This window comes from Notechis scutatus, chromosome 3, assembly GCF_049901735.1.
Source record: "Notechis scutatus isolate UNSWTSFEM ecotype Mainland chromosome 3, rNotScu1.2, whole genome shotgun sequence".
Taxonomy (NCBI): Eukaryota; Metazoa; Chordata; class Lepidosauria; order Squamata; family Elapidae; genus Notechis; species Notechis scutatus.
The window spans coordinates 46,396,715-46,411,724 of record NC_142011.1 but is presented as its reverse complement, the minus strand read 5'-3'; the positions used below and the strand labels follow the sequence as shown (position 1 = coordinate 46,411,724).

At 37.0% G+C, this 15,010-nt stretch overlaps 1 protein-coding gene across 1 annotated transcript in view; it reads left to right on the top strand.

Annotated features, from left to right (window-relative positions):
- The window catches only part of CNTN2 (contactin 2), a 49,889-nt gene that overhangs the window by 18,278 nt on the left and 16,601 nt on the right, over positions 1-15,010 (top strand). Inside the window, exons 3-11 of the mRNA XM_026676807.2 lie at positions 2,891-3,035; positions 4,406-4,581; positions 5,439-5,534; positions 6,998-7,207; positions 9,658-9,757; positions 10,972-11,147; positions 11,703-11,839; positions 13,111-13,240; positions 14,149-14,299. Coding sequence (XP_026532592.2) covers positions 2,891-3,035; positions 4,406-4,581; positions 5,439-5,534; positions 6,998-7,207; positions 9,658-9,757; positions 10,972-11,147; positions 11,703-11,839; positions 13,111-13,240; positions 14,149-14,299 — 1,321 coding nt within the window. The remainder of the gene's footprint in view (positions 1-2,890; positions 3,036-4,405; positions 4,582-5,438; positions 5,535-6,997; positions 7,208-9,657; positions 9,758-10,971; positions 11,148-11,702; positions 11,840-13,110; positions 13,241-14,148; positions 14,300-15,010) is intronic.

The following is a 15,010-nucleotide window of genomic DNA, read 5'->3' as shown; positions in this document are numbered from 1 at the left end:
ATAATGCCAAAATACTGCAGCAATAAGACTAATATTCTTATGTAATACATTGAAACACTATCTAATAAACCTCATGTGAAATAATTGTTAAAAGAACTTATAAATAGATCAAAGAAGTGTCTCAGAAAAATGTTGAAGGCAAAGCTAATTTAAGTTCTGCCCATTGAAGCTCAATATGGTCTATTCTGATTTTCTGCTTTCTTTGCAGTCTGGACATAGGCCATCCTACCTTTAATTGCTCAGAATTATGTATCGTATAGGATTTGTTTCCAAAGAAGTATCGTGCAGCCATATAGCACAATCCTAATGAGGCTTCCTCATTTGTAGAGACCTCTGATTTCAGCAGGACTTGTTCTTATTTAATTGTACAGTGTTGTAGTCTTAACTATTGAATATACTTTCCTGTTTTTTGTGCTAGGATTTCCACTGACAAAGAAAAAATGCTTTGTCTGCAGCTCCTTTATTTTTAAGCAGGAATAGTTGATAGAATTGTTTCATGGAGATAGATAGAGTCTTCCCCAATGTATCAGATTTCTGAATTTTTTCACCACGTAGGAAGGCAATAACAAATAACTCTCATTAACTCATTTAGTTCTAAGTTTTATGTTACTTGCTAATTTTTTTTAATTGAGATATTACTAAAACAGGGCTGAAAAATTTATATCCCTCCAGATGTTACTGAACAGTTTCTAACATTCCAATTTCCCATCTGGAGTTGCTGAAAACTGCAATTCAGCAACATTTGAAGCATGCCAGCAAAACTATTTCATCTTCTGTATTTAGAATGAAGTACCCTACGTCAGGGGTCGCCAACCTTTTGGACCTTAGGGACCACCAAACTCATAATTTTAAATCCCAGGGACCACTAACCGGTTCTGTGGGCATGGCCTAATTTGTGGGTGTGGCTTGGTGGTCATGTGACTGGGCATGGTTTTTATGTAAATATTATAAATATTTATATAAATATTGATTTTTTTATAAAAAAAAGAGCAACTTTTACCCAAAATCAGGCAAAGCAGGTAGGCAGATTGAGTTGCTCATAGAATCACAGATTCATTCAGAGATCTATGTATCTGCCATCGGCTAGCTCAGTCTGTCACATAAAATTTGCTCGCTGTGAGTCTGCATTGAATAATAGAATCTTCAGTCCTAAGAGAGGTTCGGCTATGTTTAAAAGCAGAGCCGAAGATCTAAAGATTAGCTAGAAAGCAAGAAATCCAACAATTTCCTGCTTCCTAGCTAATCTAAATATCCCAGCACAACAGAACAGCTGATTATCAGAAAAAGGAAAAATAGCAATTTAGCAGGCAAGTTTGCCGGGTAAGGAGTGAGTGGGCGGGGAGGGTTCCCGCAGGCCATGTGGGCGGCACAGCTTTGTGTTTCTGCGCAGCCTGGGTTAATTGCTTGGGGGGGGGTGCTCTGGGGGTGAGATTTCTCTGCGGCCCACCAACATTTTCTCCCAGCCCACCAGTGGGCCGCAGCCCACCAGTAGGCGACCGCTGCCCTACGTAATCTTCCTCATTCATAGCACATGTTAGTCTTTAGTAGTGACACAGATCCTGAGTTTATGCTTTAATGATACAATAGATATAACTAGAAAAAACAAGACAAGACCATGAGAGATTTCTGCCATACCATCTCAATATTTACTCTATATGAACCTAATAACATCACAAGTGCTTCATAAAGAAAATAACCACTACATTCTTAACCAAATGCATGTTATTTTGGCATTTTATCTGATGCCTTGAAATCTGAGGTACTAATCCTAGTCTTTTTGCCCTTTTCACAACTCCAGTTCATAGAAATTGTAGGAAAAGATGAGGGCAACAACAAAAACAAAAACAGGGAGGGAAATTAGAGCTTGGATTTTCTTGCTTAACAAATATACCATTGATATTTAGAGGCAGAAATCTGAGGTTTAACAAAAATGGCTTTTGAACGTGCAATTATCATGAATTATTTATTGAATTCTGAGTACTCTTAGCCAGTCCTCCCTGCCCCAACCAAAAAACTCTAAAGCCATGAGTACACCTGCGTTTAGCTATTGAAATGTCATTAGGAGATGACAATCTTCCTAAGCCAATATTCCATCCTTTGTTCCATCAGTGTCAAGGGCAAGACCGTTTCCAGCTGAGGAAGGATAAGTATGCTTAAGAGGGAGCAAAGGGTCCTGCAATTATTTTAATTAATCCAGCAATGCTTTATTATCAGCATGTGGATGTCTTGCTAACTTACCAGAAGACAGATTGCTCAGGTTGATATGCAGAAGGCCCCACTTAGTGATATTCATGGCTGATGTATTCCATACTGTCAATTTCATTTATGTACACATAAATATAAATGCATTTGATTTTTTTCTGTACTTTTCATGGATATAAGTGGAAGAGTAGGAGCTCAGAATAAAATAAGTACCTTTATCCTTCTGTATTTTACCCAGCTGGAAGTCACTCTTGCATAAGATACCATGGTTACAGAAAAATGCTTATTTTAAACAGCATCTTACTATTAGAAATAAGAAGGCAAACAACTGATTGGAGAGTGGAATATTAAACTTTTCTTAGGGCTTCATTCCTCTGATGTTTTATGTTATGTGTGAATCAATAAATCCCATGTAGAACACATGAAAGTTTTAACCGAAATTGGCTTGTGGTTGTTAATTCCAAAGGACAGAAAATACAAAGTAAGAACAGCCATCTAATGAGATACAAGGGCTTGAGTTTCCTCAAAACTGTACTTTTTTCATGAAAGAAAAGTGGGGGATTATTAAGAAATGCAGAGTATAAGGCAGGCAGCCTTTGTGTGAATTTTAGTTATTATATTATCTTCTATATTTGATTAAACTGTGTACATTTTAAAGGGTTTTTTTTTTTTAAACGTTCCTATATAGTCTGGAAGTCAGCTGAAACTATGATGAGAAACTATGGGCCTATCTTCGAAGAGCAGCCACACAATATCCTTTTTCCAGAACGGTCAACAGAAGAGCAAATTTTGTTGGTGTGTCGAGCACGAGCGAATCCTCCAGCAAATTATAGGTAATGTCACTTCCACCTGCTTTGTTTAATGGAAAACGTAATTGCGAAGTCAGAGGGCACAATTTGTATCAAATGGCACTATATCTTTACCTAGGCTGCTAATAATGTGGATAAAGGCAAACATTTCATATTCCATTCAGTTAATTGAAGAACTGAATACATCAGTAAAGCATACAGTTAATTCTTTTTAGTTCACACTCGGAGGAATTTAATTACATTTAACATATAAGTACTGCAAGCTTGTTCATGCCTCTTTAGAAGTAAACCAAATGTAGATTAATTGTGCTTACTTCCAGGTAACTGAATCTGATGCTGCCTATTTTATATCCTGGATTAGGTTTTATGATTTGAAAATTTCTGAACTTAAAATATGATTCAATAGATAGAAATATCCAAATAGCATAAATTGTGTTAAAGAAGGGAAATCTGCTAAAAATACGTTGCTTAAAATGTGCTTCAAAGCACAATACATGTAGCCCTGGCTTAATTTTTTGAAATATAATTTTGCTTAAGAATGTTAATTACAGTACTAAAAACTAACTTAATTTTTTTGTATATCCACTAAGCTGTCCTTTTTTTCTTGGTCTGTCATTTGTAATTCCACATTCTGTATTTTCTGTATCTTGTCAGATAAATCTCTTTTAAAGAACACAAAGTTTGCAAACTTCACTTTCAAATCACTTTCAGTAATTGCCCAACTATCTTAAAGCTATTAGAGATCACCCAAACATCTCATCATGTTTTCCAAAAGTATCAGCCTCTGAACGAATACATTTGATTTTATTTTTATACATTATGCATAATACACTGTGTGTAATAATCATAAAACATTTGAAGCATATTTGAAATGATGGTTGTGTGTGTGTGTGTGTGCGCACACACACACACACACACATATTTCAAAAGATCACACAATTGTCTATACTAATTCATTCCAAAAGAATATATCTAAATCTGCTAAGATAAATCCAAAAAAAATCTTCCATATTTATTTGCTCAATTTCAGCTCACCAATTGCAAGCCTCAGCAACTTCCATAGGATTAAAGCAAACAAGGAAAGAACCATCAAAACCCAAATCAGTAGAAAGCAGAAAAATCTAGGTAGCAGAAAAAAATTGGAACCAGAGTGAATTTTCAGATATTCTAGCTTCGCTATTTAGGAACACTTAGTTGGTGGTCTTTTATATTAAGAAAGTACAAACATAACTTGTCCAGTTTTTGACTGGGGTTTGTAGAAATAGACAAACAATATTTCCCATTCAATTACTGTCCAACAATAGGCTCTATTGACCATTCAGGATATTGGTAATGTGCAGCTGTGAGGCTTCTATTGTGTTCTCACTCCATCCCAATATTATTGTTTTTGGCAGGTGGAAGATGAATGGAACAGAGATCAAAATAGAGCCAGATTCACGATACAGATTAAATGGTGGCAACTTGGTAATAAGAAATCCAGTGAAAGCTAAAGATGCTGGATCCTACCAGTGCATAGCATCCAACTCCATGGGCAAAGTAATAAGTAGTGAAGCTTATGTTCGCTTCAGCTGTAAGTAATTGATCCCATTTTGAATACATTCTCTGTACAAAAAGGATAGTAGTGTCAAGAACTCTGCCACTTTATTTTACAGTTCCTTTTACAACCATGATTTTAAATTTGTAGTCAACATGCTGGAGACGTCAGCTATTTTAAAGAATATGTAGATGTAAATAAATCATTTTCTTTTGGGGTACATGATTCTGAATACAAGCCTGTAAAATGATGGGGGACTAGGAGATTACATGATGGCAGTTGCTGCCTTTTGCTATAAACAGGGTAAATAAAAGTTAGATCTAAGGACTGTCTTCTTCCACATCAATTTCTTTCTTTCATAAAATCATGAGATGATACTGTGCGTGTTTCTAGCATGAGAATAAGCCCTATTTAATGCTTATCTTTGCTACATAGTATTTCTGATCCAAAACTTGTTCAGATCAATTTAATTTATTGAAAGCTCAGGAAGAGTTGCAAAATTATTTATCTTATCACAGTTTCCAAGTCCAGCTTACTCATTCACTTTTCTCTGTAGAGAAAGCTTGCTGCTGTTTTTACATTTTACTGATCAACATTGGGATTATATCTGTATTGACTACAAACATATGTGACTCATTTTAAAGGGCTGCTTAGAATTGAAATTACTAATAAGAAAAAAGGATAGAAAGATCGCATTGATTTCTCTAATCCAAAATAGCAGACTCTCTAAGGACTGCTGCTGAAGACACCTGCTGTTGCTTCCACAATTTCCTTTTGATAGGATGGGAACATGATTACCTGTAGCAAGCAATATTTCCCCTAAGAACCAATTTGTAAAAAGTGCTAGCCATCCTAGCTCACATCTCAAACACTTGGCTCTTTGTATGTCTTAGATCTGCAGGAATTCTCTACGGAACAAAGAGATCCAGTGAGAGCTACAGAGGGCTGGGGGGTGATGTTGACTTGCAGCCCACCACCACACTATCCAGGTAAGGAGAAAGCAATGCATTAGAAGAGAGGCTTTCACTTAAAGCATACAAAACATTCATATTTGAGGAATCAGAAATTGGTGTTAGACCATAACATTTGGTCTGCTAGAACATTAATATTTGGTTGCTGTTATTCCTTTGCTGTTGTTTTTATTGACATTATTATTGCTTCTTATTGAATGACAATAAAGTCCAAAGAGCAAATAATTGTTTGATATTGAATCTACTTTGGTATTGAGCCTACTTTGTAATTATACACCAGCAACATTTAATTCTTATTCTTTAGAATTTGTTCTTGTTTCAGAATAATTTGGACCTAATTAGAAATGTAGAGTAGCATTGCCAAATATTAATAGAAGTTGTGTCAGAGTGCGCACAGTGTGACTATGTGAGACAACCAGAGGTGGTATTCAGAAGGTTTTGACCAGTTCTGGAGAACCAGTAGCAGAAATTTTGAGTAGTTTGGAAAACCAACAAATACCACCTCTGACTGGAGATTTTACAGTATCCTTTCCCTGCCACGTCCACCAAGCCACACCCACAGAACCAGTAGTAAAAAAAATTGAATCCCATCACTGGAGACAACCCAGGAGCAAATATAGTAAATAGGTTTGTATTTACATGTAGTGGTTTTATCCACAAAAACATATATACATACAAGTACTTTGAGACAGGACTTGAACAAACAGCAATACAGCATGGAAGCACACACACAGCCTCTTAAAGTGGTAGCAGTCAAATAACCCTGCTGATTCATTACTACCATTGCATCATCATTATAGTATGACAGCATTACGGCAGCTGGTCAGCTATTAAATCATCATTACCCTGACAAATTGCTACACTTTCTGTTAAGTACAGACAATTACAGTGAGAAAGGCTTTGAGAAGTTACAAATTATTACAGACCTCATCCCCATAGTTTCTAGTTCTTCAGCAAGTCTGAAATTCTTCGTGGAAATCAGGAATTGGATGCTAATTGCTGCTGGAAGTTCCATGTCAAAATTGAGAATTTTGGTAGAGGTAGAAATTGCATTTATTATCACTGTTTAGTAAGATGAATCTATGTGTGGATATTTCTTTGACTGTCTTACAGATTTTGAATAGTAGGATACTCTATTGCATTTCATGAAAAGAGATTGCACTGAATGTTTCAATCAAGAAATAAAGGGGCTCCTAATTTAATATATTGGATTCACCACTTTTTAAAGAATTTTGTGGGACAATTACACATCCTCTCTAAAAGAACAAATATGTTCATTTCATTCTTCATAAGACACCAATATATATCTCAGGGAGAGATAGAGGGAGTGCAGAATGAATTCATAGCAACTGGATTTAGTAATAGGTCTGTCTAGAAAATAACCAGCGGAGGTCAAGCTTCTACTGTGACTATCATAAGATATAAAAAAGCACTTTCTCCCCCGCCCTCCTCTGTGTTCCCCCCTCTCTCTCTATCTACAGGACTTGAATATCGCTGGTTTGTGAATGAATTCCCAAACTTCATTCCAGCAGATGGCAGGCACTTTGTCTCTCAGACAACTGGAAACCTTTACATTGCTAAGACTGAGTCTTCTGATCTTGGCAGCTACTCCTGTTTTGCTACCAGCCATATTGGCTCTGTTAAAAGGAATGTTTTTAGCCCATCTTCTCAACTCGTTCTTGTGAGAGAAGGTCAGCATTTAAAGGCTCTTATCTGTCTGTCTGTCTCTCTCTAAAATGGGTATCCATAAGCAAATCCTTTTCAGGGGTTTGCAAGGCAGTTTTTCTCTTAACTGTGTGTATATCTAAAGTTTTCGTTATTGTACAAAGTATGTTCCACTTAATCAAATATAATTTACTAGTCATGTATCTACACAAGTTTACTGTGCTTGATTAATATGTTTGCTGAGGGGGTATTTGTTTGTTTTTGTCTCTTTGCACTATTCACACTGAGGCTGGGGGGGAAGGGGCTGTTAGTTCTGTGACTGGCAGGAAAGGAACATTAAATGAAGCCAGTGGATAAGGGGGCAAACTTTTCTCCTTTGTACTCTGATAATTTGATTCAATGCTTATATTTGAAAGAATCATAGCAACATAGAATTGTGGAATTCAAAGAGATCATAAAGATCATCTAGTCCAGCCAAGAAAAATGGTTCTACAGGTTCTTAAAAACCTTTAGAGCAGGGTCCCCAACCGCTGGTCCGCGGACCGATACCGGTCCGCGGAACAACTCTTACCGGGCTGGTTGCTGGGCGCCGCCATCTTTTTGGTAAAAAGTGCTTCCGGTGAGCTTTTCCGGGTAGAAAGCTCACCGGAAGCACTTTTTCATCAAAAAGATGGGGCGCATAGCGCTCGGTGAGCTTTTCCGGGTAGAAAGCCATTTCTATCCGAAAAGCTCACCGAGCGCTAGCGCGCTCATCTTTTGACGAAAAGTGCTTCCGGTGAGGTCACCGGAAGCACTTTTCGTCAAAAAGATGGCAGCGCCCAGTTGATGCCGGTACCGGTCGCGGCCCAGCTGATGGCGGTACCGGGCACGGCGTCAAAAAGGTTGGGGATCCCTGCTTTAGAGAACAAGAATCCACAATCTTCATTTATAGATTGACCCATTGTTCTACAGCTCTTACCATCAGGATGATTTTCTTTATATTTAAACAAAAATTATACCCATTATTTCTGTTCCTCGTTTTTGGGGCAATGGAAAACTGTTCCTCACCACATTCTCTATGACACCTTTTATGTATCAGAACATTGACACCACATTTTTTCCTCAGGTTTTTTTCCCTCTTCAGATTCAACAGCTCAATTTTTTTAATCCTGACTTTATATCACTGTTTTTTCTGTATTGCACTCCTTTGAACCTATTCTAATCAGTCAATATCCTTCTGGCTTCCCTTCCCTTACCAACAAGTCTGATCCTATGATTTCTCCACTTCATAGGTGAATACCTTAGACCAGGGGTGTCAAACTCAATTTCGTTGAGGGCTACATCAGAGTTGTGTTTTTCAGGGAGCTGTGGTGGGCGTGCCAGGGTTGGCATGGCCAGCTTGACATCACTCATGTCGGGTGCACCTCTGGTAGCCAAGTGCTAAGATCCTCCCTCCCTCTCATTATAATCTCCTTCCTTCCTTCCTTCCTTCCTTCCTTCCTTCCTTCCTTCCTTCCTTCCTTCCTTCCTTCCTTCCTTCCTTCCTTCCTTCCTTCCTTCCTTTTCTTCTTTTTCCTTCCCTCCTCATTCTCCTTCCTTGCTCTTTTCCCATCTTTCCTTCTTTTTCTTTGTCTTTTCTCTTTCTCTTTCTTCTTCCTGTTCCTTTTTGGATGCTCAAATGCAAAAGGGTAAACATTTCTCCTTTTGTTTTGTTTTGCTTTTAATTTGTTTTGCTAATCCCAAGCTCCATTTTTGCTGGCAGAGGCACCATGGGCTGGTCCTTTGCTGTTTCCAGGGCAGCCCCGTGGGCCAAATCTAAGCACCCCGTGGGCCGGATCCAGTTCGCCAGCCTTGAGTTTGACACCTCTGCCTTAGACAAAAGAATAAAATATGTATCACTTCTAGTTTTAACTTGTAACTAAATGTCTGTCAGCCTACTTTAGGTTCTTCACTTCTTCAGTTTATGTATCTTAACATAGCTTAAATTTTACAAAATTCCCATTATCTACAATTGTCTTATTACCTTTTTACTGAAGACGAAGTAGAGCTGAGATTAGGAAAGGACTGCATTCTACCTGTTGAGCACACCCAAAAGCCTAATTCAATCCTTTGCACCTTCCTATAAGACTGGCAAAAGCTTGCTTTAGAAATTTTAGAGAGTTTGTGGTTACACAGTGTAGATAATGTTGAACTAAAATGCCAGGTGTTGGTTGTGCTGAAAGTTGTTTACTATATTCTGAGCAATTTGATAGCACAGCTGAATCAAGACCTTTTGGTTGAAAATTTTTGAATTAAAAAAAAAATAAACCAGAAGAGGGGATTTGGACCATACGGTAGCTCCAGTAACATATTGAATCTGCTGTAGCAGCCATTCAAAGTTTTGCTATTGTACTTCCTTGAGTTTGAAGTTGAAGATGAATAACTATTAATCTCTGATTTGTAGTAGCCTCTTTTTCATGATTAACATCTTTGCAGTCACCTCTCTTTCTGTCCTTAGATTCCAGACCTCATGCCCCAATCATTAAAGCCAAGTTTCCTTCTGATACCTACGCTTTGACTGGGCAAGTGGTGGCTTTGGAATGTTTTGCCTTTGGGAAGTGAGTAGCTGTATCAATCCATTTAATTCCATATTGTTGACAACATAAAAATTGCCAACCCACATTGTCACTAGATAGATAGATAGATAGATAGATAGATAGATAGATAGATAGATATAGATATAGATATAGATATAGATATAGATATAGATATAGATATAGATATAGATATAGATAGATAGATAGATAGATAGATAGATAGATAGATAGATAGATAGATATAGATATAGATATAGATATAGATATAGATATAGATATAGAATATATATAGATATAGATATAGATATAGATATAGATATAGATATAGATATAGATATATAATGGTACCTACTTAAAAGAATCAGGTTAATAGAAAGGAAGGCATATGTGAGCTTTTAAGGAACAGATAACCTATCATAAGAAAAGTATGGAGAGCTGATGCTATTAACTCCTCTGATTTATGCAGAGTTGTGTGCTCTGTTTGCCTATTTAATGAACTAGGGTTTTAATAATTTGAATACTATTTACTCTCTATTTTGAGCATTTGATTACTAAAACAATAGATGTCAACTGGATTGAGTTAGACCTCACAAAGGTTTCTTTTATTCTAGTAATGCTACTCATTTGGTTCTGGACTGGGTGATGTAGTAGGGGTGTTTTGAACAAATACAAAATCCACACAAACAAGAGGGGGAATAGTAGAAGACGTGACAATTTGCCAGCCAGTCTGCTGTATAATTTTGATATATTAATAAGAGAAGGAGAGAAGGTTGAGAAGGTTAAAGGGAGGTCGCACAATGGTTTGGAATTAAGGGGGGAAATATGCTTCAGAAACTGCAGGGACTCACATAGTACTGTTAACAATTTGATAAACCAGCTTTATATTTTCTTGGCATCAAGTGATTTCCCTCTATATCAGGGCTATCAAACTTGTGTTCCACAGGCCCGATGTGTCACATGCTGGCCACGCCCAGTTTAGCAAAAGAGAAAAAAAGTCCTGATAACGTCATATGATGCCACCTTGATGACATGAGTTTGACACTCCTGCTCTGTACAGTAACTACATCCCTATGACACACATAGGATAACCGTATATAGAAGTAATGTACAAAATGCTACACATAACAAGGAAAGGAAAAAGTATCAATGTGCCACATGTTGCCTTGCCCCTAGTGCTTGAGCAGAATGGGATCCTGCTTGAGTACCCTTTGACAGATGTTTCTTTCACAATCTAGCCCTGTCCCTCAAATAAAATGGCGAAAGGTGGATGGTAGCCAGTCCTCCAGATGGATCTCAACTGAACCTGTCCTGCAGTTTCAAGAGGCTAGCTTTGATGATGAAGGCACTTACGAGTGTGAAGCTGAGAATGGCCAAGGAAAAGATACTTTCAAGGGCCGCCTCATTATCCAAGGTAAAGAACCCCAGCAGATTCATTTACAAGTTCATTCATTTTAGTTTATTATGTTTTCAGAACTTATTAAAATATTCATAAGATCCATATTTGTTTAGCTTTAACAAAAACTGCATCATGAAATAGAGAAAACCATCTTCTGGCTTGTTTCAGATTGGCTTTACTTAATGGAATGACAGTATACATGTGAACATAATCTGAGTTTTGGAATATACTCTCAATCCCAGAAATGAACTAAGGAAATAATACATCTGATTTTCACATTGGTGAAGGGTTTTCTTTTCTTCATTTTATTGCATTGCTAAAAATGGAGCCATTTTATTGTTGTGGTAACTCTTAAGCTGCTTGCTTGGTAAGTGAATCATGTGGAGGAAAAATCTATCCTTTCTTAGTGGAGAGACACATGTTTATGTACAAGTGCTGTCATTCAGGTTTTTAGAAATGAAAGGTACAACAATAAGTTGTAGCAAATCTTCACTAGATCATCATCATTATCATCATCACCATTATCATCTTGCACTGCTTGAAATGCATGAAACCTGCTCTTTTTTTTAGCTCAGCCAGAATGGTTAAAAGTCATCACAGACAAAGAAGCTGATATTGGATCAAATCTCCACTGGAGTTGTGCTGCAGCTGGCAAACCAAGGCCTACATTAAGGTGGCTACGGAATGGGCAACCATTAACTTCCCAGGTACATATGACAAATGAACAAGTTCTATCTGTATCATTGACCTTGGTGTCAACATCCTGAAGACTATGTAACATGTAATTTTATGTTACATATGTGAAGACTAACATATCCGGATATCTTATATTTTTCCTCCACTTAACAAAACCCAGGAGTATTTTTTTATCTGTACTAGTAGTCCTCATATAGTAACCATTATTGGGACCAACACCTTGGTTGCTAAGTAGAAAATCACATGACTGTGACTGTACTTACAATTTTATTTTAGCTTTCCTCTTCAGTGATGTAATAGAGTTGCTTACATTTAATATGATGAAAAAGTCTTTTCTTCTAGAGTGGGGTGTCAATCTGGCAGCTTGTAGGCTGGATGTGTCACATGCAGGCCACGCCCACCCTGGCTCCGCAAAGGCAAAAAATGTCATGATACATCATGATATGTCACATGATGTGATCGAGTTTGACACCCATATTCTATAGTTACTTTGTTTAATTATAACTTTAGAATATTTAAAATGGTTTTGCATTTAACTATTTCTTTTTGTTCCTTCCTTGGAAGTAAGGAATTTCAAATTTACCTCCCTACTTGGAAAACTTTTTTTTTTAAAGGAGGAATTATTTCTTTTTGTTATATTAAATTTTAGTCTCTGATTTATATTAGGATACTGGGATTACTTTATATTTCTGAAATGTGACTTTGCTAATGGGTTACAGTGGAGACATGAAATGCATATTTGAATGAAATAATTTGTTATTTAGAATGCTGTTTTCTAGCTTGTCTTTAGTAAAGAAGAGTCTTTTATCACATTAAAGTGAAGTATTCTTTTACTCCATTTACATTAGAATATTGATATATGGGATTTATATGACATTTTTTGTACTGTCCATGACCTTGAAGTTGAGATATGGAATGTTGAGTTTGTATATGTTCATTAATGTTAACATCTTATAGATTTATTTGGAACTTTTGCTGATAACTGGATTGAAGAATGACATTACTTATTTGATTTGCTCATTATTAACAGATGTTTTATGGGATAACAAGTTTTGTATTTGTTACCTAAAAGAAGGTAAAGAGATTGTGAAACTGTTTTTCATTGCCATGATGAGGGTGAAAAATTGCTTTTGGTGGGGGAGTAGGGGTCATTTTTATTTCTTTTTTCATTTTCTTTTTTTTCTTGCAATTTTTTTTATTTTTTCTTATAGTTTGCATTCTTTTATTGTTTTATTCAAAACATTTTAATAACATTATTTTTGACATTCCCTCGTCTAAACAGAATCGCATTGAAGTGAATGGTGGGAATGTAAAGATATTAAAGTTAACAGTGGAAGACTCAGGGATGTACCAATGTATAGGAGAGAACAAACATGGCAAAATCTATGCAAGTGCGGAATTGTATGTCCAAGGTAATTTCTGGCTTCCCAAGAATTAAATGAGAGTTGCTCTATCAATAAGGTAGGGAAGTTAATTTTCCCAGCCCTCAGTGCTAAGTCTGTTTAATCAGTTGTCCTGAACTGAACATACTATTGTTTTGTTTTGTCAGTTTCAGGTGTGGCTCAGTGTAAATAAAGACGAGTCCAGGTGTTTGCCTTGATAAGTTTTACGCATTTATTCAGCTGAATAAAGATGGGCCCCTCATAGGAAGAGGGAACCCTGAACACACTTTGATGCTCATATTTACATGTTTGCTATATTGTCCACTCCTCCACCCAGAAGGACTGGCACACACCACCCAGACAAGCTGGCACACTCTAGATAAGATAAAGAAGTACAGAAATAGCCATCCGCTCCCTTGGAGGTCCTCCAAGGACACCAGGTGTCTCCTGAGGAACTGTCCATGACCTTGAAGGCTAGCAGGGGCAATGGTGACATTGGCACATATGCTTCCTCAAGGCTGTTAATAGAAACATTAGATTCCTGGTCAACAGTGTGGTTTTGTGATAGTGTGGTTTTGAAAACTGCAGGTTGTTCTGATTAAAAAGCTGGATAGAATAGTGCCTTGGCACTTAGCTAAATTGCTTAATAGATGCTGTAGATTTTTATATAGAAAAGCATGCAAAAGGCAGAAAGGTATTGGTGAAAGTTTGGGAAGAATTGAGCAACTTTTCAGGATCTTCATGCTAACCACATTGACTTTTACACTATTATAATATTTACAATTATTTAATTAACCGGAGGCAATGAATTTAAAGTAGTTGCTCTTGCATGGTGCATTAGGCAATCTTATTACAAATTATTTTTAATGACCAAGAAATAATTGCTTTTGTGACTTTTTTTCTTTTGTAGGATCTCATTAATTGCCTTTTCTCTTTAGCTTTTGCTCCAGATTTTCGACTAAATCCTGTCAGACAATTGATACCAGCAGCTCGAGGTGGAGAAATTATTATTCACTGTCAGCCCAGAGCTGCCCCAAAGGCTCTAATACTTTGGACCAAAGGGACTGAACTTCTGAGAAACAGTTCCAGGTAGGAGAAACCCATTTCTATTTTTAGCTTAGTGTCAATAGCTTTATAAATATTCTAGTTAATGCAAGCTCTAGTAGTTACTCTAAATGTGGGACTGATTTTAATGCAAGTTTGGTCTGATCCCATCCATGCTTCCTTGAAATTGTCTTCTGTTGGCCTGATTTCCAGTTAAGGATCAAAGACATATAATCTGCTGTGGTTTTGCTTGAAGCCCATTAGTTGATTTAAATGTGAGTGATATCCAGATGGCAGCATGTTGTATCATAATAGAATAGAAAATAGAATAGAATAGAATGGCATGGCATGGCATGGCATGGCATGGCATGGAAGAAGAGAAGAAAAGAGATTATAGAATAGAATACTGAAGGTTTGTTTTGATTGGCTGTGCCAGACCATTTGAAGTAACTGAGTACACACCTTTTTGTGACAAAGACATTAACACAGAGGGGGGCGGGGAGAAGGAGACAGAGACACAAAGAGAGAGACAGACAGACAGACAGACAGACACAGAAAGACAGGGAGAGAAAGAATATGCAAAGTCAGCTCTATGGTTGGGTGGACTTGAGTCCCCTGAATCTTAACATAGCACTATAACTGAAATGTTCACTGGCTGTAACCTTCCAGATAACTTTAAAGTAAGCCAGTGAGCAGAGGGTATTTTAAGGATTTAGTTTAATTCGCCTGCCACCATCTAGTTATCCTCTTTTCTTT